General features: G+C 43.6%; 1 protein-coding gene across 1 annotated transcript in view; it reads right to left on the reverse strand.

The window, feature by feature from the left end:
• NECAB1 (N-terminal EF-hand calcium binding protein 1) overlaps positions 1-17,045 on the reverse strand; it is a gene marked incomplete at its 3' end in the record, with an annotated part of 89,088 nt that extends 72,043 nt beyond the window's left edge. Inside the window, exons 1-2 of the mRNA XM_082015077.1 lie at positions 16,630-17,045; positions 12,712-12,736 (exon numbers count right to left, since the gene is read on the reverse strand). Of these exons, the coding sequence (XP_081871203.1) occupies positions 12,712-12,736; positions 16,630-16,671 (67 nt within the window). The 5' untranslated portion in view covers positions 16,672-17,045. The remainder of the gene's footprint in view (positions 1-12,711; positions 12,737-16,629) is intronic.
• Between the last annotated feature and the right edge of the window lie 6,284 nt (positions 17,046-23,329).

Below are 23,329 nucleotides of genomic sequence, written 5' to 3' on the forward strand. Positions count from 1 at the left end.
TAAGTCTCTACTGATAAACACATCCATACAGTCCTGTCTTTGCCCCGATCCCATTTACCGTGGCTTCTCCCTGTCCTACCCCATGTTTCCCCTACTTGCTCCCTGCCTGTGTCCTCACCTCTTCATGGAAGTTCAGTGACCTCCTGAGACTGACTGGGACAGAAAAAGTCCAGGGAAATGCAAAAGAAAACATTTGTTGAAGGGACATGTTAGTTCACTAAATATTTCTTCAGCTATCTAGAGCTATCTCTTTCCCTTTTCTATTCCTCCTCTTTCTTTCCTCTGCTGCCTGCCTCCCACATGGGAGACCGAGACTCAAGTGCACAATGGAATAGCAGCAGGGACCTGACCCTGGCTCTCCTCTCTAGCAAAGGACACTAATCAATACACTGCACTGGTTTGCAGCATTTTGATTCTCTCTTTCTTTATAAAATACATCTTTCTCAAAAAGCTCTGTCCTTGGTGTGTACATAACAAAATAAACTTTTAAGAAGTTTGATTTCATGGAATAGGGAGCCAGCTTTGTGTCCTCTTCCACTAGAAAGAATTTCAGATCATTTTCTTGGTGAGCATAGAAAATAACAAGTTTCTATTTGCCAGCATGTAATTCATCTGGAGATTACACCAAAATATAGGAATGATAAAACTGGTTTGGACATATATCAGAGGTCAGTCAAAATGGTGGATTTTCAGATGGAGTTTGAACTGGCCATTTAATATACAGTGAAGCCCAACTATGAAGAAATTGTCTTTATTTTCTAAGTAACTGCTTAGACAATCATCACCACATGGGTCCTGATCATCATCAATAACATGTTCACGTAGTTAGGAAATGTCTGCAGCACTAATGGGACTCAGAGGGAAGGGAAGGACCATACGATAACATTTAGAAGAACAGTAATGGAATGTACATTAATTGAAGAGGAGAAAGTCCTTATTATACTCTCTACTATATTATTTAGTGAAGTCTGTTTCATCTGTTTCTTAAGTTAGCTTTAATTATAGTAAGCCCTTGACTACATGAGACAAAATCCTTGAGATGAGATGTGTTAAGTAGATTAATTCAGCTGGTATTTTCAGAATGTCACCACTTCTGTGAGGCTCTACCCTCCTTTGGTCAGATCAAACTCTGCACAACCACAAACGCTTTCTAAAGGGTATTCCAATAACTACTACAGCATTTCATTGAAGAAGGGATTGTACTTGTATTTCACCTCACTTAAGCATGTCTGATAATCCCAGAGAAGTTGTGTCCTGGTTTCAGCTAGGACAGAGCTGGATTTCTTCACAGAAGCTAGTGTGAGGCTGTGTTCTGGATTTGGGTTGAGTGAGCAGCTGTGTGGTGCTTAGTTGCCGGCTGGGGCTAAACCACGACAAGTTGCTATGCTGCAGATTTTCCATGCTTTTTCTTTTTTTTTTTTTTTTATTAGTGATGTCAGAAATGGATAATCTGTGACTCAATTTGGAAAGCCTGTCCCACCCACAGGGTGGCTGTGGCTGCAGTGACAGACGTGGCAGTCTTAGGCTAACTGCCCTCTTTTCTTTGCTGTATAGGCATGACTTCAGAAAGAGTTCTTGGGTCAGGATATAAGGCAACTATAAGGCAGTTCCTCCTTGACTAGTGTAGTGAGTTTTAAATGCAAGACTGATGATCAGCAAACAAAAGCCAAAGAGAGAAGTTCCATCTTTTGCTTTTATTTAGAAGAAGTCTGAATGGTTAAACGGTGGTTAAGTAATAATTTTTCTAAACTGATTGAGCCTTTGCATGATGCATAAAGAATATTTTCAAAGCCTAACACCTCATAACTCAGTTTTGGGTAACACTAAATTTAAGTTCACATGTCTCTTTCTCTTCCTTCAGTAACATACTGAAACACTCATAGGGCACTAAACAACTGTAGAGCGTAAGACTAAGATGTCCTAAGCACCAGACTAATCTACAACATATTATGGCCCAATTTTGTAGTTGTGAACAATCTATTATAAAGGCAGTATCCGAATCCTGTAACTACATGCTGTACTACAGCATGCAGATTTGAAAAATAGAGTTGAGGAGTTTCCTCACTCATTTACTTGCTATTATTTCATCATTTCCTTGACTTGAATATATGGCTTCAAATATGTAATCTTCAAGAGGTTTCAAAATTGTACAAATTAAATGTCTGCTTCAACAAAAACATTTTGAAATGTTTAATATGAAAAGACAGATTGTAGCTGGAGATAATCACCATTACAATCAAAATAAAATGTCAAGATCTACAAGACCAAGATGGCACAATACTGTGTTGAATGCAGGTGACTTTCTTTGACAGAACTGCCATGATTACCTAATTGAGACTCTAAATACATCTGCCATTTGGCACTGGTTACAGAGAAAGAGTATCAAATATTGAGCATGTTGAAACAAGCTTCTTTTCACAGCTATGCTTCCTTTGGCTCATACAGATACAATCAATTGTTTAATCAAACCTCCTCTGCAGCTTTAGCCTTTGCTGGGAAGGGTGATTTACTTGCAAGTTATACACATACTCAATAAATTAGTGCTTTTTGGCAACTTTCCTGAGATAAACATATTATGAGTTTACTCATAGAAGAGTCTGGGTATGACACAAAGCCTGAAACATCTGTCTGTTTATCTCTGTTCTTCAGGATCTTTGGCTTTGTATCAATCCAGAAAATCAATGATCTGCCAACAGCCAGATTGGGCACTTTAGTTCTTTTCTTTAAATTTTATCAGCCAAGAGCAGACACTGCCTTTTGCTTCATTGCTATTTATTATCAATAACATTTGGAATGTTATTGACATTGGCTGACACATCAACTGAGCTTGTTGCTGGCAAAATCCAAGGAGGTTTGAACCTATTCGGTTACTTACAGACTTCACAGAGTTACTCTATGAAGTAACTATGAAAAAAACTCCAGGACATTTTTCTGATTTTGTATGAGTGTGACTGTTTTGCTAGTGCAGCTGGGGACTCAGCCGTTAGGGGCCCAGGCCACCGCTGCAGTGCTCAAATGAAGCTTAGACTCAACCCCTAACAAGTGCTCCTTGTTTAATTGAAGACATGTTTGCCTAGCCAGTTGTTGGGTTTTTTTTCAAGTGTCAAGAATGGCTTTTATTTTAAAGGCTGGGTTACATATCCTCAGTACCACCTTCCTGGGGCACACCTTGGTGCCCTTGGAGCACCCAGATAAATACTGTCTGGTTTAAGTACTTCAGCTGAGTGGAAACCTCTATTATAGATGCCTTGATCCTTGCCATTGGCAAAGCAACAGGGGATGGATGATTCATGAATGACAAACTTCTCTGAAGTCGTGTATCCCTCAGACAAATCAACCTTCAGCAGTGTTTGCCTTGGCAAAATTATCTCGAAGAAGCTGTTTTGCAAGACTTGCTTGCTTTTGCGTATCTTCTCTGATGTCTTTCAAAAGCAGGGTTTCTTCAAAAACAGGCACAGTTGCCCGTCCTCCTTGGAGCCAAAACACTCCTGACTGACAGAGAAAAATATAAACAATAAAATGAATCTCCCTATGTAGCACTTGCAAGTTTAGAAATATATTTACATGGTGTTTTAGAGCTTTCACTTGGGTTACAATTGCATTCTTACATTTATTTCAGTAAAATTCACCTCTTTGTTGAATATTGTTTTATGCATAAAATAGGCCCAAGTGATATGTCCCAGCCAGTCCGCTCCAGAAACATTAGTAGTCTCCAGGAGACATTTTGGATACCGTACGACTTTAATAGACATGTAACAGCACATCTGATGAAGGAAAGCCACATACATGCTCTCTTTTGGAGTTGAAAGATGACTTCAGTGAGGGAAAAGCTATCAAGCAAATAATGAACAAGGGCATGTATATATTTGGAGTCTCTGTGCCCAAAGTTGATGGCAAATGGTGAGTCTGCAGCCAGTGAAGGAAGGCACAGTGACATAGAGGAGCAGGAGGTCTCACAGAGATGCCAGCAAATGTCAGAGGGCAACAAAACAGTTTCCACTGCCACCTATTTTGGGCTTCTTGTTAGGACTGTGAGCCTCTCCTAGCAGTTAAACATGCCTGTGGGCTCCACAGGGGATTGCCAAAGCAGTGTTTCCATAGCTGGAGCCACATCAGACAGAGATCATATGACTGAATGGCAACCCTAGGGCTTATGGTAATTGGAGGAGCCACATAGAAGAACTTAGGGCAATTGGAGGGAAAAACCCCACTGGGATAAAGATCATCCTGGGATTCACCTTGGCGGGATGGGATTTGGAAAGCAGAGTCCACAGCACTGTCCCAGCCCAACCAGACGGTTCGTAGCCTGCCTCCAGGCTGGCAGTGTGCACACTGCAAGGGCAGTTGGATTATTTAGGGTCTGAGGTTCTATAAGCACAGTCCTCTGCCCCTGTAGGGCAAAAGTTAGCAAAGGGACATGAGAAAACAACAAATGAAACCAATAAATAGAAAAATACTCAGTGGCAGAAAGTATTTATTCCCCAGAAAATTACAACAGGGACTAGGAAATGACAGTGCTCAAAATGAAGCAGTCACTTATAATCATAGACTCAGAATTATCTAGGTTGGAAAGGACCTTTAAGATCATCGAGTCCAACCATTAACCTAACACTGCCAAATCTACCACTAAACAATGTCCCTAAGCACCACATCTACACATCTTTTAAATACCTCCAGGGATGGTGACTCAACCGCTTCCCTGGGCAGTCTGTTCCAGTGCTTGACAACCCTTTCTGTGAAGAATTTTTTCCTAATATCCAATCTAACCCCACATCACCACCCCCCCACCCCCCCCCTTGCAACTTGAGGCCGTTTCCTCTTGTCCTATCACTTGTTACTTGGGAGAAGAGACCAACACCCACCTCGCTACAACTTCTTTCAGGTAGTTGTAGAGAGCTATAGTTCTCATTACCCTACTCTGATTTGACTGGCAATAGATTAAATTAATGTCCCCAAGCCAAGTCTGTTTTGCCTGTCATGGTAATTGGTGAGTGATCTCTCCCTGTCCTTATCTCAACCAACAAGCCTTTCGTTATATTTTCTCTCCCCTGTCTAGCTGAGCGGGGCAGTGATAGAGCAGCTTTTGTGGGCACCTGGCATCCAGCCAGGGTCAACCCACTACACTGATACAAGCCAGGATGCTATTTGCCTTCTTGGCCACCTGGGCACACTGCTGGCTCATGTTCAGCCGGATGTCAACCAGCACCCCCAGGTCCTTTTCTGCTGGGCAGCTTTCCAGCCACTTTTCCCCAAGCCTGTAGCATTGCATGGGGTTGTTGTGACCCAAATGCAGGACTCAACAAGGCACTTGGCCTTGTTGAAACTCACATGGTTGGCCTTGACCCATTGATCCAGCTTGTCCAGATTCCTCTGCAGAGCCTTCCTACCCTCAAGCAGATCAACACTCCTGCCCAACTTGATGTTGTCTGCAAAACTGGGAACACTCAATCCCCTTGTCCAGATGGTTGATAAAGACATGAAACAGAACTGTCCCCAGTACTTCTGCCAGGGGAAAGGCAAGGGGAAATCTCCAGCCCCACCCAGGCCCTCATAGTTCTCAATGGGAGCTGACTTCCTAAATCCCTTGTGGGAGTTGTGACAGCTCTTTACGGCTTTTTGAAATCCGTCTGCCTTTGAAGAACTTAAAGCCTTAAAGTACCTCACTCAGGCCCCAGTCCCCTGCACGGTTGAAGCAAACACAGTGGGAAGGCAGCGTAAACGTGGGTCTTCCTCCCAGCTCACCCGCTCCCAGGGACCTGCTGTGTGACTTGCCTTTTTGGAAGGAACTGATAATCTATACCTGCTGTAAAAGGTTTGGTTCAGAGCACCAGAATGCTAAATGATATTGCCCTATACACAGAGAAAATGAGGGGGGACAGTGGGACACATGACAACAGGCATGGATGGATTGAACCAGATGCAAAAAGTTGAAAAAAAAAAAAGATCTATTGGCATTCATCATATAGGCTGGAATCAGAACAAGGAAGAGCTGCCAGAATAATAAATTTCAGTGTGCCAAAGAGTATTCTGATAATATCCACTAGGTCCCAGGCATAAGGAGTTGCATTAGAAGAAGCATAGACAGAGACAGAAATTTTAAAAATTTTGGGCAAATGCACCAAGTTTTCATTGACTCTGATCTGTAGCGAGCATTGAACTAGAAATAATTATTTTAAGCCATTATTCCAGCTGTTATGCTGAAAAACTTAGCACGTGTAACCAAGCAGTGCCAAGGGGACTAGGCTAACAGGCAGAGGGTTTAGGTTTAAAAGTAGGCGTTTTGTCTTCATAGAAATAACGTTTGGAATCTGGAACGCAGAGTCCAGCCCTGCAGCACCTGAAGGACCTAGAGAGGTGGGATGGGGAATCCCACCCCAGGCAGAGCCTGGGCTCTGAAACAGGAGCAAGGGTGGTGTCTGCAGTGGATCCAGATGGTCAGGAAGCAAAAAGCACCGCGGTGAGGGTCGCTGGAGGCTGTGCTACAAGGATTTTGCCTTACAAATCCATTTCACCAGTGCTGATTTAATAATTTTGGAACTCAAATCATCAATGCTGTAGTTCAGAGAATTTCTGTGCTCTGGCTCCCATTCAGAATATATATTCTATAAAGTCATCCAGTAAATGTATAGCTCAAATGTGGCCACTGTGATGTTAAGACCTGGCCCTTCTGTGTATCATGGTGCACAGTGCTTCCCCAAGGGACTCCTGCACACAGCTGTTTTTCTGAAGGAAGGGCACACGGGAGCTGGGTCACCCTGTCACGCTGTGGCATACCTGGCCAGTCCGTGTGTATGGAGGGGAGAGCCCACGCACTGCTGCAGCTGCCACCACACAGCACTGCTGGTCTGTGGGCTACCTGAAGACCTCATGTGGTGCCAAGATGTTGTGGACCCAGAACAGGGGATACTGGTTGAGGAAAAAATGCTGAAATCAGGGACTTGGCATGTCTTGCTTTTGTGTAACTCTAAAACTTTTCTTGAAAAAATGTTTAATCCCATAAGCGATGATCTTCAGAGAGCCTCCAGGACAACTCTGATGGTTCACATTAGGGTGATTCAAGAGATCACCTTCCTGAGGTTCTTCCCCTGCCTCTCCCAAGCATGTTCATTCAGTCCTCTGGGATGGCTTAAATCAGCACTCTGGGCTACAAGCTAAAGCCACTGAGAAGTCACCATCTGAGGACTGTAGTGAGGCAGCTATCACCTTGCCAGATCTCACCTGGAGACACATGAGCAGATGTAGCTGGTAGAATACTCCCCTGCAAAGCCCATGTTTGTCCTGCAATGGCACTGTCAATAAATAACAAATATGAAAACATCTATTTTGATCTCTGCAAAACTTACTCTAGAGGGAGCGTTGTGAGATTTCCTCTTGATCATCGTACAGGTGCAGCTTGGTGGCTTTTTGGTTATTCCGTGGAAATCTTATCAGGTCACTCAAATGTGTATGCTCTGTGAATTAGTCCCTTTGGTCACTGACACCAGTGGAAGATACAGGATGCTACTGCTGCACTCTGTTGCCTTACTTTAGAGAGTCCTTTATTTATGACCTGCAGTTTGCATGGTTTTAGAGCTGCTCTGCCATCCCCAGGCCACTGCAGTCAGCAACAGTTTTGCTACTGCTGGAGTGCTGTGTGTTTTACAGAGGGCACGGGGGACTTTTTGTATATAATTTCTTATGCTACAGGCAGGTGAGAGGATACTGTTAGTATTATCATGCTATACGGTTTCAGAATTCTACATTTAAAAGAAGTGTGATGTCCCTGCTCTGTATCATGGACATCAGGGGGTGCTGAATGAAGACATGTGGCAGAATGAGATTAGTCTCATCTGACTGTATTTTTCATTTTACAGATTCTAATTCAATGAAATTACAAAAATCACACTTGTGGAGGAAAAAAAAGCTTTCAGTGAGTGCTTGTTTGAAACGTCAGAGAAAAAATGAAACCAAACATAACTGCGCTGGCTCTGGCATTAATAATTTTTTGTTGCTTGTCTGTTCTGGGTGTTTGATATTCAGGTTTGGCCATCTCTGGAGCTTTAGTCTTGCTTTGTTTAGTCAATTTTTTTATTTTCCCTCATTTGCTTGCAGTCAGTGCTGACTACCTGCAGCATACTGTTTACTGTGCTTCTTACAGTGAAGGCTTTTTTCTTTTTCCCTTTGGAAAGTCTCTGATTCTATAGCAGATACTGCCTACGGTGTTTTCAAATATCTTCCTCTTAAGATCTTTAAGGATGTTTGACATGTAGCTTATACTCAGTGCTTTTTCATAACAACTGACTTGTATTTACAAATGAATGGCAGCATCTATATACGGACCCTCTTTTCCAAACCTGTCATATTAGAGCTGTCGTTTTTAGTAAACTCCTGCTTGGAGGTTGATCCAAGGGTTTGGGGGCAGAAGCCCAAGGTCATAATCAAATACCAGTTCTAAACTCGTAGAGGGGAGAGAGACATCTGAGAGGTCCTAGGTCCTCCTTCTGGAGGACGTGGCTGAGGGTCTCTCTCTCTCCTCCCTCCAGGTTTAACTGAATAGCTATTTCCATACTGAAAAGTGCTATAAGGGGACTTTTAAATGCCAGGCATGCCATGTCCCACAGCAAGAGAGGAAGCTCATGCCTTAAAGGGTGGTTATTGTCCTGGCACATATTCTAGCAGCCCACAGCCAGGCAAGCATGCCACTGGGCTCAGAGTCATGCACTTCCACCTTCATAAGAGAATAGACCTGAAGCAGCCAGGCTCCCCTCAAGAAAAAGCTGGAGATGATAAAGTAGAAAGGGAAGAGCAGCCCTCTTCTCCCACAGGAGGGTGGAAGGGAAGATAAATGACCCCCACCATGATGTGGGCAAAGGCAGGGCACTGCTCTCCAGTTATTTTGTGGTACTCCTTCTCTCCGGTCAGTGTTGAACCATCAGAGTCGAAGCATCTTCCCTCAGCTGAAAGACAACGGCTACTCTTGCAAGATCGAGAGTTGCATTCTCAGTAGATTATTACTTTTTTTCTTCTCCATTTTGTCAGTCAGACTATGATTGGATTTCTGCAACATAGTCTGTATTTGAATTTCTATTCCTGTGTTAACAGGAGGAAGTAACAGCACGAGTCTATATTAACAGGGCACATGTCAAAGCTGCATGGTCAGGAGAGGCCCCAGGGTGACCTTTACCAACAATTGATATTGTTTCATCTGATTGCAAATCACTGCAAGGCTCACTGCCCCACATCCCTCTTAGCATAGCAGAAGATAAGAGAAACACCTCAGGCAGACAAGCACTTACAGGTGCTGCAGTCACACGTGTGCGGGGCAACCGCTGTTGCCTGTGAGATGAATGAGGTAAAAAATTTTCTTAATTAGGAAAGACTGCATTTGGCAGTCCCAGTTTCCCTATTTCTTTATTCTCTCCCTTGCAGGCTAGGGACAAGATTTTACTTTATGAGAGGAATTTATTGAGTTTGATTCTGTTTTAAATAGCAAAAGGAATGAAATAAATTAAGAACTTTCCTTTTAACTGTTTTTTTTCCATGTGAAATCCACATGCTTTCCTTTGAATGCATGGTATTTTGTAAAGTAAACCTGACCAAAATTTCATTTTGACATGCAAACCTGAAATTTCTTCTTTCCAAAAAAGTTGTTGTGCAGCATCTCACCTTTATGAAATTGCTTTTTTTCCCCTCAGGGTTTTCTGTTGTTTTTGTCAATGTTATGAACCATACATTTCTTAGAAATGTGATATTCCTTCCCTATGCTTTGTTCTCCCACTAAGAAAATCACATGACCTTTTCAGTTAAGGGAGGAGCATGGATCTGCTCCATACAGAGCGGAGCTGCTCAGCCGTGAAATAAGAACTGTAGATAGAGCTTTATGAAGCTGATCCTCTTGTGGAAGCTGTGCATAGCTCATATTTCTGGAAACGGGAGGATAACAGAATGATACACATACCTGGGTTAGCAAAGAAAGAAACCACCACCCCAAAAGAGAAAACATTTGCACAGCTTCTTTCAAATAGGGGAACAACTGCTTGATAAAGGAGTTTCTCAATTAAACCCAGCTGTCATAAATCATTGTAGTATTTTTGAGTAACAGCAATTCAGCAGGATTTCTTGGCTCTTTTGATCTCTTATTTTATATTGTCTTTGCAAGAACAGTTGTCTTCCCTTATTGTGGAAGACTAACCTGAAGCCTTACAGACCCTAAATTCATAGTAAGACTGCTATCTCCTACAATACACCTACTTATCAGCTTGATCCACTTTTTTGGATGTATTTTTTTCTTGCTGTCAAGCCAAGTATCCAGTAAGGTTTTTGATGATAAATTTTTGGGAGCATTTTAATCTCACAGAGAATGAATATGGCAGCTCTGAGAGCGTTCTATGAAAGTATGTGGCTTAACAGAAGAGTGTCACGGACAGTAACATAGTATTTGTTACTGTAAGACAATACTTGGTTTCCCGTAGCACAGAAAGGTGACACTGAAAGTGTAACAATCTTAGTCATTAAAAAAAGCTAATAATCTGTGTTGACAACAGTGTAAACATGCTAGATGAGTGTTCACATATCCAATAACCTGAGACGGTACTTAATGTCCCAGCCTTAAAACAAATCTTCTCCCTATTAATGTGGCGTGAGCCTGTGCAGTGCTAGATTAGCAAAGTAGAAGTCCCACGGGCAATTGATGTTTGACAAAACACAATTAAGCACATAAAACCTGGAACCATTTCAAGCTCATGGACTTAAATTAACAGAACTAAAGTGGCTGAAATTAGCCACTTTTTTCCCAATAATATGTTGTAAAGGATCCATATATAGGTATGAACTCCAGTGACCAAAGTTTCTAGGGCCAATGTGGCTTCATATTGTTCTGGAACAAGCAAGTTTCCCCTATTTTAATAGCAAAGTATCAATAATAAACTGTGGGGTAACCCCAGTGAGGACTGCAAGTCTTCCTGACCACTGAAGTGCTGTGGATCTGCCAGGGCTGGGACAGACCATGACCTCAAAGTCCAGGGCAGGGACATGAAGCTGCAGGGGCTCTTTTTGACTCCAGGGGGGTGATGGCTGCTGCTCTGCACCATGCACTCTGACTCTCATCAGTCTTCAGGGTAGAGACATAAATGTCTATTCCAAACACCACGAGGAGGTCTGCGGGGGATGCCAGCAGAACTTGGCTGTAGTTGGCACATAGCTAAGCTGGAAAAGCACGGATGAAGGGGAAGGTCCTTCTCCTCCCCATCCCAGCCTTCACCGTGGGATTCAGTCCGTGCCATCACTGCCCTTCTAAGCCACTGGCAAGCTGACTGAGGGACATAAAAAAACTCCACTAAAAAAAAGCCCTCACAGTGATGGGTTTTGTGATCCCTGAGCTCTCTGAAGGAGCCTGCATCCGTTTCAGTGGGAAGTGCCAGCTGTTGCACAGGAGCTGGGACGGGAATATGCAGCCAGAGGTGGGCTGTTGGGTGGGATTGCCCTCTCAGCAGCAATAAGTGTTTATTCAACAGGCTCAGCTATATCATCAAACCTTATGGTAGCCCCTTACTGTCCAATAGATCTTCCTTGAAAGTTATTCTCTCTGATTTTCTCAATGGTACCCATTTGTCCTCAGATACCTGAGAGTGCATCTTATCGAAGCTGCTCCTGTTTCCTGAGGATTGAGAGGGAATTGCTTGTCAGGGTTAAACCTGTCTGAGCTGTGGGTCTGACATTGTTCAATGCTTTCAGGAAAAGACCGAAGTCTGTCCTTGCTTCTGCAAAAGTCACATCTCCCTTCTTCCCATACTTTGTATTACAGTGCCAAATAATTGCGAGCTTGTGTTTCCTTCCTGTCCTGTAAGACCTAACTCTGGTTATCTGAGTTAAGTATAAATACTATTATGGTAACTGCAGGGCTATAGAAGCTCTTCATAGCCTCAAACGTACCAAATCTCACACTCTGTGTGACACAGGGAAGTAGTAGAGGCTTCATTTCTTTGCTGCGGTATGTGGCACAAAAACAACAATGCAACTTGTCCAAAATTGTGCAGCAATTCTGAGGTGGGAAAAGAAATTAAAGTCATGTTCAAGACCGTGACTATGTATATCAGCAAAAAAATCCAGTGGCTACACTTGTGGCCCTTACAGCAAGGCCCTTCGTCTGTTTAGGCCAAAATGGGAGCATTTGTGAAGCCTTACAGTACTATGCTCCAACTTACTGTATTTAAAGAAGGGAAAAAATATATGTGGAAGGAAAATCAGTCACTAGCATGAGGGAAAAGCTTTTGATTAAGAACATAATTAAAAGTTATAACTTCTGTGTTATAAATATGAGAGTTGAATTCAAGGCTTTACTCTGCCTACTGATGTGCAGAACAAATACATAACTGCAAAATGTAGGAAACAAGTCTGATTGCTCGATATTGCCGTGGGTGTTTTTAAAAAGTAATAAGATGGACCTACTAACAAGTATTTCAAGCCTTCTTGTGAATATAATACCACTGAGAAAACACCCACATGCACCCAAACTGCCAAATTGTGAAAGTACAAGATCTGTCCTTAAAGAACCCATAGGGAGGAGCAGTGCACAACAAAACACATTGCATTGACCCTGTAGAAAATATAAAATGACATGAGGGATGGCTGTTTTTCCTGTTAGGATGTTTAAAGCATAACTTCAAATGCTGAATCAATGATGGATTTTCTTTTTTTCCAAAGAGAGGGAGAAAGACATGTGACTGGTCTTACCATTCTTGTCTGCTCTTCTTAATATCTAAATAAAAAGAGAGAGAGAGAGAAGAGGATCACTTTTTTTCCCCTGTGGTTTAATAGCACACAATGCTATATTTAATATGCATTTATAGTTTGAGCTTTGCATCACATTTTCACCAGGCTGAATAAAATGGAATAGCCCTGAGTATGTCTCCATCCTTCCCTCAGAGTATTGCTTTCTTTAACTCCTCCTGTGCTGTGTACACAGAAAACCAAGACCATAATAAGAACCAGTTTTACTTTCTAGTTTGTGCATGGCTTATGAGGATAATGTTCAGGCACAAAACCTGATACCATGTGGCTACCATGATACTGGATTTGGGGTTGAGAGCACTGGTTTAAAGAAGCAGAGCAAGGATGATAGCTGGGAGGATGCACTGAGCATCTGAGATGATGAGAAAGACTCGGGGTTTGTGTGGGTGGAGGAAGCAAAGAGATAAGTGAGGAGAGGAGCCGGGTGGCATGAAGGGATCAGACTGGGTGTGGGAGGCAGCAAGATCAGAACTGTGCGAGCAAATTTGAGTTTTGCTCTGACAGCAAGTAGAAACCGGATACAGAAGGAAGGAGAGAGGGAAAGCAGAAGAGGCTTGCAAGGCGGAGAGGCAAGGGCAGCGCGGGTGTACCTGCCGGAGATCCTTCGCTGCAATACTTCTGCCACGAAAGCTGTATGTGGCCGCAGCCCACCCTCACGGCGCGCAGGTCTGCCTCTTCTCCCCACCGCAAATGGCCCCTGCTGGAGAAGCTATTCAAATGCGTAGGCGAGCGCCTGTAACTCCTCATGCAAAGCCTGAGGAGAGGATCCCTGGGGGGGTGCATCCCGCAGGGAGAGGGGGCAGAGCCTTCCAGGCTCAGCCCCGCCATCGGCGGGGGGGCACAGCGCCAGCACATCCGGGCTGCATGCGGGTGTACCGGCCCTGTCTCCCCACCGGTGACGCACGGCTGTGCCCGCCTGGCCCCGCTGGAGTCCCGTCGCAGGTACCGCAGCTTCAGTCCACGCTTTGGAGAAGGGATCGGGGATAGGGAGTGGAAGCCACAGAGAGGGTCTCCTCCAGCTTTTTTTTTTTTTTGCTCCCTGCTCTCCGGATGAGGTAGTTCTGCTGTGGCATGGGCAAGTCGCCAGCCACAGCAAAACTTGAAGTTGTCACCACGTGACACTTCAGATAAGCGCAATTGTCATCCGTTACGACCCTGCTACGTTTCTGGACGTAGCCCCCATCTCTACTTCAAGCCTGAGTTGCAATGGGGAGTCATCCAGCCCATGCTATAACAAGTTTAGACAAGGGAAGAAAGCAAATCTTCTGAATATAGTTTCTCTTGCTACTATAAATATCAGTAAAGGAAAGAGTTTCAAAATGGGCATACATAATTTTGAGAGCTGGCAGCAATGGAAATGTTCTCTGGTTTGATAAACTGCTAGTAGTATTTAAGCAGCTTCTCCAGCACGTGCTGTAACTGCTCTCCTCCTAGAGATGAAACCAAATGAGAAACCCAAGGATCCAGGCACCAAACTCAGTTGGAGTGTCTTCGTGACTGTATTCTGTAGGGGTTGGCAGGGAACCAACAAAATTGTGACCCACATCCAGGACTTCACTTATGGTCTCAAAGATGAACTTTGCCTTGGACCAAGTTTACAGCACATGAAGTATGAAATAAACTTAGTAAGATGACGTCTTCCATCCCTACATATCCAAATAATTTGTATATTACAAGTCAATTTTCAGTATGAGGATGGGGCTGTTTAGGGTTTTTAAATTTTTACTCTTAAACTGGTAATATTCTCCTAATGAGAATTAAAAGACTAAATGCAGAGCAAAGGAAAGATCGTTAAAAGCATTATTAGAATAAAATAAAAATCTCTTTCTACAATGCTTAACAGATAAAATATAGTCCTAGATTCCTGGCAGGTTTGGCTGGATTTTTTGGGGAACTCTTGTTGGTTTTTCTCCTCTGCCTACTCCCCAGCGAGACCAGGACCTCAGTGACTGCCCTTTCTCTGCAGCCTTACAGCCGGGCTCTTGCTGCCTGGTCTAATGTACAGTTAAGTGTTTATACAGGTGGAGGTACTTCACTGAGGGCTAATCAGAGAGCTGCACACCCCCAAATATCTATGACATGAGTGTGCTCCCACAGGAGGAAGGGCCCCCAGGGTCTATTCCCTGCTTTGAAGCCAGCAGAGTCTAGGTTTGAATTTAGGGTTTTCCTCAGGATATAAGAGCACAAGTACGACAGCAGCCCCCCTCCTTCCTCTTTGCCAATTTTGTGAAAGGCATCTGCTTTTCTCCAAATATGAACCTGACACTGGTTTAAGAAATTGCTGAAAATTAAACAAATAATTTTGAATTGAATGAAATTTTTCACAGTGGGTGAAATGAAAAGTTTTCAGTTTACTAGATATTCTGACCGTCTGCAGTTTCCTAATCAGTGTGCTGAGTCAACCTGGGGAGTTGTCTCCATTTGAATGTCTTTCATCACTTTCATGACAACCTGGGTTTCTCTTCTGTCTTTGTGATGTATGCCTGTAATTCTCCTATTTCTCTTACAAGAGGTATTTATAAGACCAAAAAGCTGCATTTTTCATTATACACTTGAATGGAAATAATAAAAGTCAACAAGGAGTCTGATTTAAATGATTTCTCATGGAGCCTAGAGCAATTAGGAGATGAGCAGATGTGGCTTTCACTGGGGGCTGCTTGAAATAAATTGGGGAAAAGGTTGGGGAAGTTAATGTGGGCACATTAGAGAAAACATCTAGATGAAGAGTCCTTTACTACAGAACATGAAATTTCCAGCTGATATTGTGGGCTAACCCTGGTATAAGAGTTGGTGTGAAGTAGAGAAGAGTTGCTAGTAGAGTTGGTCTGAAGATTTGTAGCTCTCATCAAGGACAGAGGATACTTTGAAGATCTTTGGGTGGGAGTTTTCCTTTTACCCAGGACTTGCCTTGGACGAAAGAAATGCTCTGCACCAGGCAAGCTTGGACAAAAAAACTTACAGCTGTGTCTTGTGAGATGCTGAACCCTCGGTGATGGTGTAGCACAGCACCCTGAGGGGCAGGATGGCTGGGTGCACAGGAGGGGACCTCGCTGGTCTCCCTCTCAAAGGGCTGAGGGGCTCAGGGTCACTCTGCACATTAACCCTGGGCACCTCAAATCCATCAGGGTCTAATGGGATGGGAGGGACCCTGCACAGTTTGGGAAAACAACTTCTGCAGGGTGAGAAACTCTTCAGTGAAAAGCCCAGGAAAAAAAATTAAATAATAATAATCCAAATTATGTATTTTGAAAAGTGACAGCATTTTCACCTAACCACACCCAGTTGCTAACCTGCTCTCCTCACACATGCATGCCATTGGAAGCAAACTCAAGCCCCTCATTAACATTTTAAATGTTAAAAACATTGGGGAAGAAAAAAAGGAAAGGGGAAGGGGAGAAGGGAAAGGGGAAGGGGAGAAGGGAAAGAGAAGGGGAAGGGGAAGGGGAAAGGGGAAGGGGAAGGGGAAGGGGAAAGGGAAGGGGAAAGGGAAGGGGGAAGGGGAAGGGGAAGGGGAAGGGGAAGGGGAAGGGGAAGGGGAAGGGGAAGGGAAAGGGAAAGGGAAAGGGAAAGGGAAAGGGAAAGGGAAAGGGAAAGGAAAGTAAGACCCACAGCCTCCCTGGGCTTCATCCCCTTTTACTCCAGGGAGGAAATCACGGCTGTAGAAAAAAAAGAAAAAAAAAAAAAGGAAGAAGAAGAAAGGAAAAAAAATAGATGGGTGGCAGGGAAGGTTGTGGGGAGAAAAAAACACAAGGAAAAAAGGCAAAGCAGAAAAAAAAGACACCCCCCCGCCCTAGCCCGAACGCTTGCAGTTGCTGCCCTTGCTGGAGGGAGGGGTTCGTCGCAAGGGTGCCGCGTACTCACATCGCGGAAGATGCGCAGCCCGGCTCCCAGCTCCGCCGCCATTCGCCCGCCGCCGCCGCCGCCCGGGCCAGCCCCCAGCCCCGGGGATGGCGGCTTTTGCCTGGGTGCCGAGCCGTACGCCCCGCCTCGCCTGTCGCTGGCAAACCACCCCAAAAGAGGCTGGAGAAGAAGCTTCTATTGCTTCTTCTCGCCCTTGAGGGTACGGGGAAGAGTTCGTGCCCTTCCGCTCTGCAGCCGCCTCGTTGCATCTTTAAAGCGTGTTCCCGGCTAGACTTGCTTTTTCTCCACGGAAGAAACTTGGTTCTTGCAGTCCGTCTTTGTCAGGTCAAGTTTTCTGCTTCTCTCAGCATTTTGGCTGCTTTCCCCTTCGATATGGTGGCTTCAGGGGGTCATTTCGTGAACCAGAAGCCCCCAGACTGGACGTGCTTTGAAGCCTTAGCCGTGTGGCGAGGTGACGAGGTGTAACGGTACTTTCACGTGGCTGATGCAGACATCACGATAAACTGCGCTCTGCAGAAGCACTCTGGCTGCAAACTAAGGTCCTTAAATATAATATACCCCTCAAGGTGGCCTGGCCAAAAACCAAGGGCTGAGGTGTCCTGGGACTGCTGGGGTTACTGGAGGGGAGCAAGCAGGGAATTGCGGGATGGGGCAGGAGTGGGCTCTGCAGGGTGAAGGCAGGTGAGGAGGAGGATGCTGGGGCGAAGGGGAGAGCAGCTCTGAAACTCCCCCATCGTGTCACTTCAGACTCGTGCCAAGAGGTCATCACGTAATGGGGGTTTTGCCTTGTTCCCTTACCACACACCACCAGTGGATGGCATTACAATTGTGCATTGCATATTACAATAATAAGTTATACATTATAATATATATGCACATTAATATATTACATTATTATATATTATTGTAGATGGTATTATGTTTCATAACAAATGTTACAGAGAAATTTTTACTTTAAAACGCCTTCCTGTATGAAAATGTGTGGCACGGGTTGCTCTGCGTGGGTGTTCCTGCTTCTTCCACCTCCCTTTCCATGTTTCAAAAGAAAATCTGAGAGAGGAGAGAGAGGATTTTCCAAAAGGAAATAAAAGGCATTTCATAGGGTGAGAAATTTTTATCTCACTTCCTAAATATGGCTTCAAAAAGACATGGAAAATCACCTCAGGCTATTTTTGCTTTTCAATAATAATGAAGGCTTTTTAAATTTTATTTTTCTGATGCAAATATGGGAATGTATCGCTTTTCAGAGAGAGAAAAGCAGAAAAAAATCCAGAGGTTGTCTCAAGAGCCAGGAGGGTGATTGGAGATAAGGAAAAGCTTCTTCAGACTGTATAGGGGCTTGTTTCTATTAACTGTTATAACAACAACAAAAATAATACATATTTAACTTTATTGACTAATTACTATCTTAGAATAAAAAGACTTCTGTTGAAAAACCAATATCTTTTCCCTTCTATTAGTCATAGAATCATAGAGTAGTTTGGGTTGGAAGGGACATCCAAGGGTCATCTAGTCCAACCCCCCTGCAATGAGCAGGGACATCTTCAACTAGATCAGGTTGCTCAGAGCCTCGTCCAACCTGACCTGGAATGCTCCCAGAGATGGGGTGGCTACCACCTCTCTGGGCAAGCTGTGCCAGTGTTTCTGTCACCGAAATCGGGAATAAACCTCGTAACACCAATATAGTGTTAAAAGGCAGGCATTCTTTATTCACGGCACCGGGAACACGGGGGATAGCTCCTCCCAAATCGTGTTCATTCAATCAGTCTAAGAAACATTCTTTTATAGGTACACAAATACGTATTTATTATCCTCTATACAATGATTGGTTAAAAATTCTTCGCCTAACATGTAAATGACTATGCATACTCACTATAACTTTCTAAGAATTTACTTCCTTGATCTTTTGGGTCGGAGGGTTTCTTGAGTGGGTGGTCTCTGAGTTGGTGGTCACGATCTCCCCCTGCCGGAATTACCTTTCCCTCTAAGTTCATTTAAACTTGGCAATACCAAATGGTCCTTCACGGACCATTAACACAAACACAGTTATTCATTTCAAAGTCTTTGTTTCAAGACAGAAAAATTGCCTTCACTATGTTATACTACACCATTCAGACTAGTTACACTGTTCTCTCTTTGCTATCAAAGAATGAGACATACAACTCTTAATTCTGATCTTATACAATTACAATGTTACATACTGATTAGATCTTTGATGTTTAAATCAGGATGGAAAGGATTGGGTGGACTTCTGAGCAGCATTGCTGGTGCATAAAGTTCTTATAGTTACAACTTGCTACAAATTCACAAACCTATTTCCTAACCCTGTTTTATTTTAATTCCCTACCACCTTGGTTACATTTCCACCATCTTCATTGGGAAAAACTTCTTCATTCTATCTAGTCTAAATCTACCCTCCTTTAGTTTAAAACCATTACCCCTTGTCCTATCGCAACAGGCCCTGCTAAAAAGTCTGTCCCCATCTTTCTTAGAAGCCCCCTTGAAGTACTGGAAGGCTGCAATAAGGTCTCCCAGGAGCCTTCTCTTCTCCAAGATGAACAACCCCAACTCTCTCAGCCTGTCCTCAGAGGAGAGGTGCTCCATCCCTCTGATCATTTTGGTGGCCCTCCTCTGGACCCTCTCCAACAGGTCCATGTCTTTCCTGTGCTGAGGGCTCCAGAGCTGGATGCAGAACTCCAGGTGAGGTCCCACCAGAGCACAGTAGAGGGGCAGAATCACCTCCCTCGACCTGCTGGCCACGCTGCTTTGGATGCAGCCCAGGATATGATTGTCCTTCTGGGTTGCGAGCGCACATTGCCAGCTCATGTCCAGCTTTTCATCCATCAGTACCTCCAACTCCCTCTCAGCAGGGCTACTCTCAATCCCTTCATCCCCCAGCCTGTACTGATACTGAGGGTTGCCGCAACCCAGGTGCAGGACCCTACACTTGGCCTTGTTGAACCTCGTGAGGTTCACACAGGCCCGCTTCTTGAGCTAGTCTTAACATTCACTGTGAATATTTTAAATTTATCTAGAAAAATCTTCCTTGAAAACAGTAAGAAAAAGATTATGTAATCTTGATATTTTTAGAGCAAAAATAGACATTAAAACCAATGTGAAGCAAAAATAACTCACAGGCCTTTTATTATATAAGGAAGTATTATTTCCATTGTGCTGATGCACCGTAGGCCACCCCAAAACATCCTCCAGTTTGAGTAATCAAGTGCTGCTCCCTATAATAGCTCCCTCATGACTTTTCTTGATTGTAAGCTGTAACAACAGAGAAGTTTTAGGGTTAGCATGTGTGTGGCCATGGCTTGTTATACAAGCAGCAACAGAGGATGATAGAGGCCTCCTTTCTTTTCCATCACCTTGTGTCTTGCATACGGACTAGTCTGACCCAGCTCAGGAGGCAGTATCTTTATGGCTTTCTGTTTCCATGAATGGGATTATGAGGATGGAAAAGCAAGTTGCCTTCCATATGGTATCTGCACCAGTGACAGCAAGGGTAGATGTACTAAATCCCAAAAGGAGTGATGGTGTGCCTTGAAAATGTGAAGGCAACCACCTATACAGGCAGTAAGTACATGGCTGCATCTAATTCATCAGATGCCTCCAAGTTCCTAGCTCTGGGGCTCACTTTACGGTCATCCTGATCCCTCCTGGGGCAAGTCTTGAACCTGCCCCCAAGCCCCTTCCTTCTCTTCTCCTTTCCTTCTGGTCCCATACCCACTCTTTGGTGGAAAGGAAACCCAGACACAGGCTGGACTGGAGCCACAGTGTGCTCCAATAGCAATCCAGCGTAGACAACTGGGATGCAGGTTGGACATCAGCAGATGAACCTGGATGCAGTCTGCATGTATTGGAGCTCTTTTTGAAATCACCAGGAAAAGAAATGTAAGGTAAAGCTGTAATTACACGGAGGAATTCAGGGAGATAATGGTGTCTGTGTTGATAAGAGCTCCTGCAGAAGGAAACCACACAGCTTGCACTTGAAGATGATTTTGTTCTTTTTTTTTTTTAATTTCATTGACTTTCCTACAAATATTTGGGAAAAATCACTGAAGACCTACTCATTCAATCCAGTTTTCTTGTAGGTTCCCAAGCCCCATTTTTCTTAATAGTTTAGTGTCTTTGACAGACTCTTCCCAGCCAGTGGGAAATGCCAAGCCTGCGATCTCCTGGCATCTAAGGCAGGATTTAGACCAGCAGCTATGAACCTCAGTCCCTATTTACCAGGCCCCTTTCTGTCTGTAGGGGACATATAATACTCCTGGGATAGAAAAGTATCATTATAAAGACAAAAACAGTAAAGATGGAACAGTTCTTGGTCAGTAATGCACAGCGGTGCATTAGAAGTCCCTAAGTAAACTATGTGCACATCACTGTACCCAGAATATTGGTTGTTCCGTGCAAGACGTAACAGTTTTTTTTACGCACTCTTTCACATAGATCCAGACAATGTGGCAGATTTTAGGATAACTTTTTAGGGACACGTGAGATGTGTGATGATAACTAATATACTGTGTAGACTCTCCTATGCACATTCTATTTATGACCAACTCTGCAGGAGTGTTTTGGAAGCAAGCAGTGTAATAAAAATGACTGTAATGGAGCATCCAGCAGAGACTATGGCTCATGTTGAGAAAAAGCCTGCTGTGTGGCTGGATGGCTAAGTCAGATATTTCCTTATAAGATCTAAGAAAAGGAACTAAGGAAAAGACCAAAACATGACAGAGTGTCAGAAGCATAACAATGCAACAGTGCAGTAAAAAAGAGGCACTTTCATTCTTTGTATTTGCAACATTCCCAGAAAAAAGGTAGAAGGAAACTGCTATTGTTAGCCTGCATCTAAAAATAATTTCATATTTAATCCAAACCCAAAGAGGTCCAATTCACAGTACCTGCCAGACTCAGACAGAAGCAATGGATCCGAGAAGTCCATACACTCCAGCTCATTTCCCCTACAGAATCATAAGGCTATTTGTATTGCAAAGCTGTAGTCGCTCATGATTTGCCCAGCCTGGGAGGAGAGTTTTCCATACAGCTAAAGAAGGGAGTGAGGCTCCACCAAAGGGTTAAGTCCAGCCTCAAGGGTCCTGGTCTATATTGGCTCTGAAGAAGCCATTGACTACAGGGTAATTTTAGGAGCCTCATGTGCTTGAGGCTTGTTGGGGTGTGTGAATAATTACTGTTTCTTCATCCGTACCTATGTACCCCCCACCAATGCCAACCTATGAGTAACATGTTTTGAATTAAGAAGTGTTTGAGGACTGCCACTGAGAAAAATGACAGAGACTTTCCACCTCACAACTGGGCCAGAAGTAAGCACCTACGTACATCTAATAGACCGTACAGCAATCTGGGAGAGTGTCTGAGACCTATGAAATGGAGCCACGGTTTTGGACTTTGGCAAAGCTTTGGTGCTTAAGCTCTGGTTTAGGTGCCTAAATATTTTTGTAGGTGCAGGGCATCATCCTTCATATGCAACAGGGATTTAATTACATGAATCCAATAACAAGACCATGGATCTGAGAAGAGTATCTCAAACTCATTTAAATTGCTGGATTTGAGAAAATTGGAAATATTCTTTAGAAAAATTGTATTATTCCAATGGTTTTATGAAATGAAGAATTTTCTCTCTATGCTTCCCAGGCTGCTGCTGCTCCTGAGGTACACACCTCCCATGAAGTTGTACCTGACCTCATGATGCCAGTTCTTCTCTTTGCTCTTCGGTTTGAAGACCCTCGGCAGTTGTTGAAATTCTGCTCTCAGAAGCAGCCACCTGGCTTATTCCAGCTCAGTGATTTCTTCACTTACAGCCATGCTGACAGCTCAGAGTCTACGGATAACCCCCCCTCTCCACGACAAGCAATGCTTATAGCCTGGTGGCACATCTGGTACTTCTCACCGGAAGGAAAGCCAAGGGCTGTTTGGTCTCTTTTTGACTGATGTTTGTGATCATACTGTTACAAATGACACTCTGTTTTGCTTTCAGAAGATCTTTTTGGGAGGATGGAATCTTGCAGAAGAAGCAGGTATGGAGCTATCTTATTTCAAAAAAATCTCTCACAACTTTATATTGTCAGAGCATTCAGTGACAAGCACTCTGTTTGCTCCCCAGCCATTATCATGCTCAATCCTAGGCTACGGAGAACAATGTAATAAAATGCAAAAAAAGGAGGGGGGAATTAACATGTGATGTTCTCTATTATTGATTTTACAATTAATAGGTCAATAATTAATATAATTAATAGGTGTCTACTTACAATAAAAACCAGTTCTGCTAAATGACAGAACCAAAACCTTTAATACAAACAGAGAGCAGCTTTGGAGAAATTTCTATCCAAATGCAAATCTGTACTAGAAAGTGAGATAATTTCCAGTAATGAAAATCAAAGTTTTGGCCTGCTTCAGCATATTGGGCTGCTTTGGAGAAATTCTGCATAAAATGTTCCCAAAGAAGTTCTACTTACAGGTGAGATTTGAGATTGAGAATAGCAGTAAGTGATTTGGACAAACGCATCCCAGTAATGTCGTTATCCTGGAGCCAAGCCTGTGAAGGCTGGTTCAACGCCACGATGCTAGCCCAACCCCAAGTCAGCAAGGTTAAAGTCCTGGCCATATTGCGGTCTTTCTGTAGGGTCCTAGACAAATAATTTAGTAGCACTGGTGTGCCTAGGAGCCCCCGGATCCACAA

The sequence above is a fragment of the Phaethon aethereus genome (assembly GCF_964289735.1).
Source record: "Phaethon aethereus genome assembly, chromosome: 2".
Lineage (NCBI taxonomy): Eukaryota > Metazoa > Chordata > Aves > Phaethontiformes > Phaethontidae > Phaethon > Phaethon aethereus.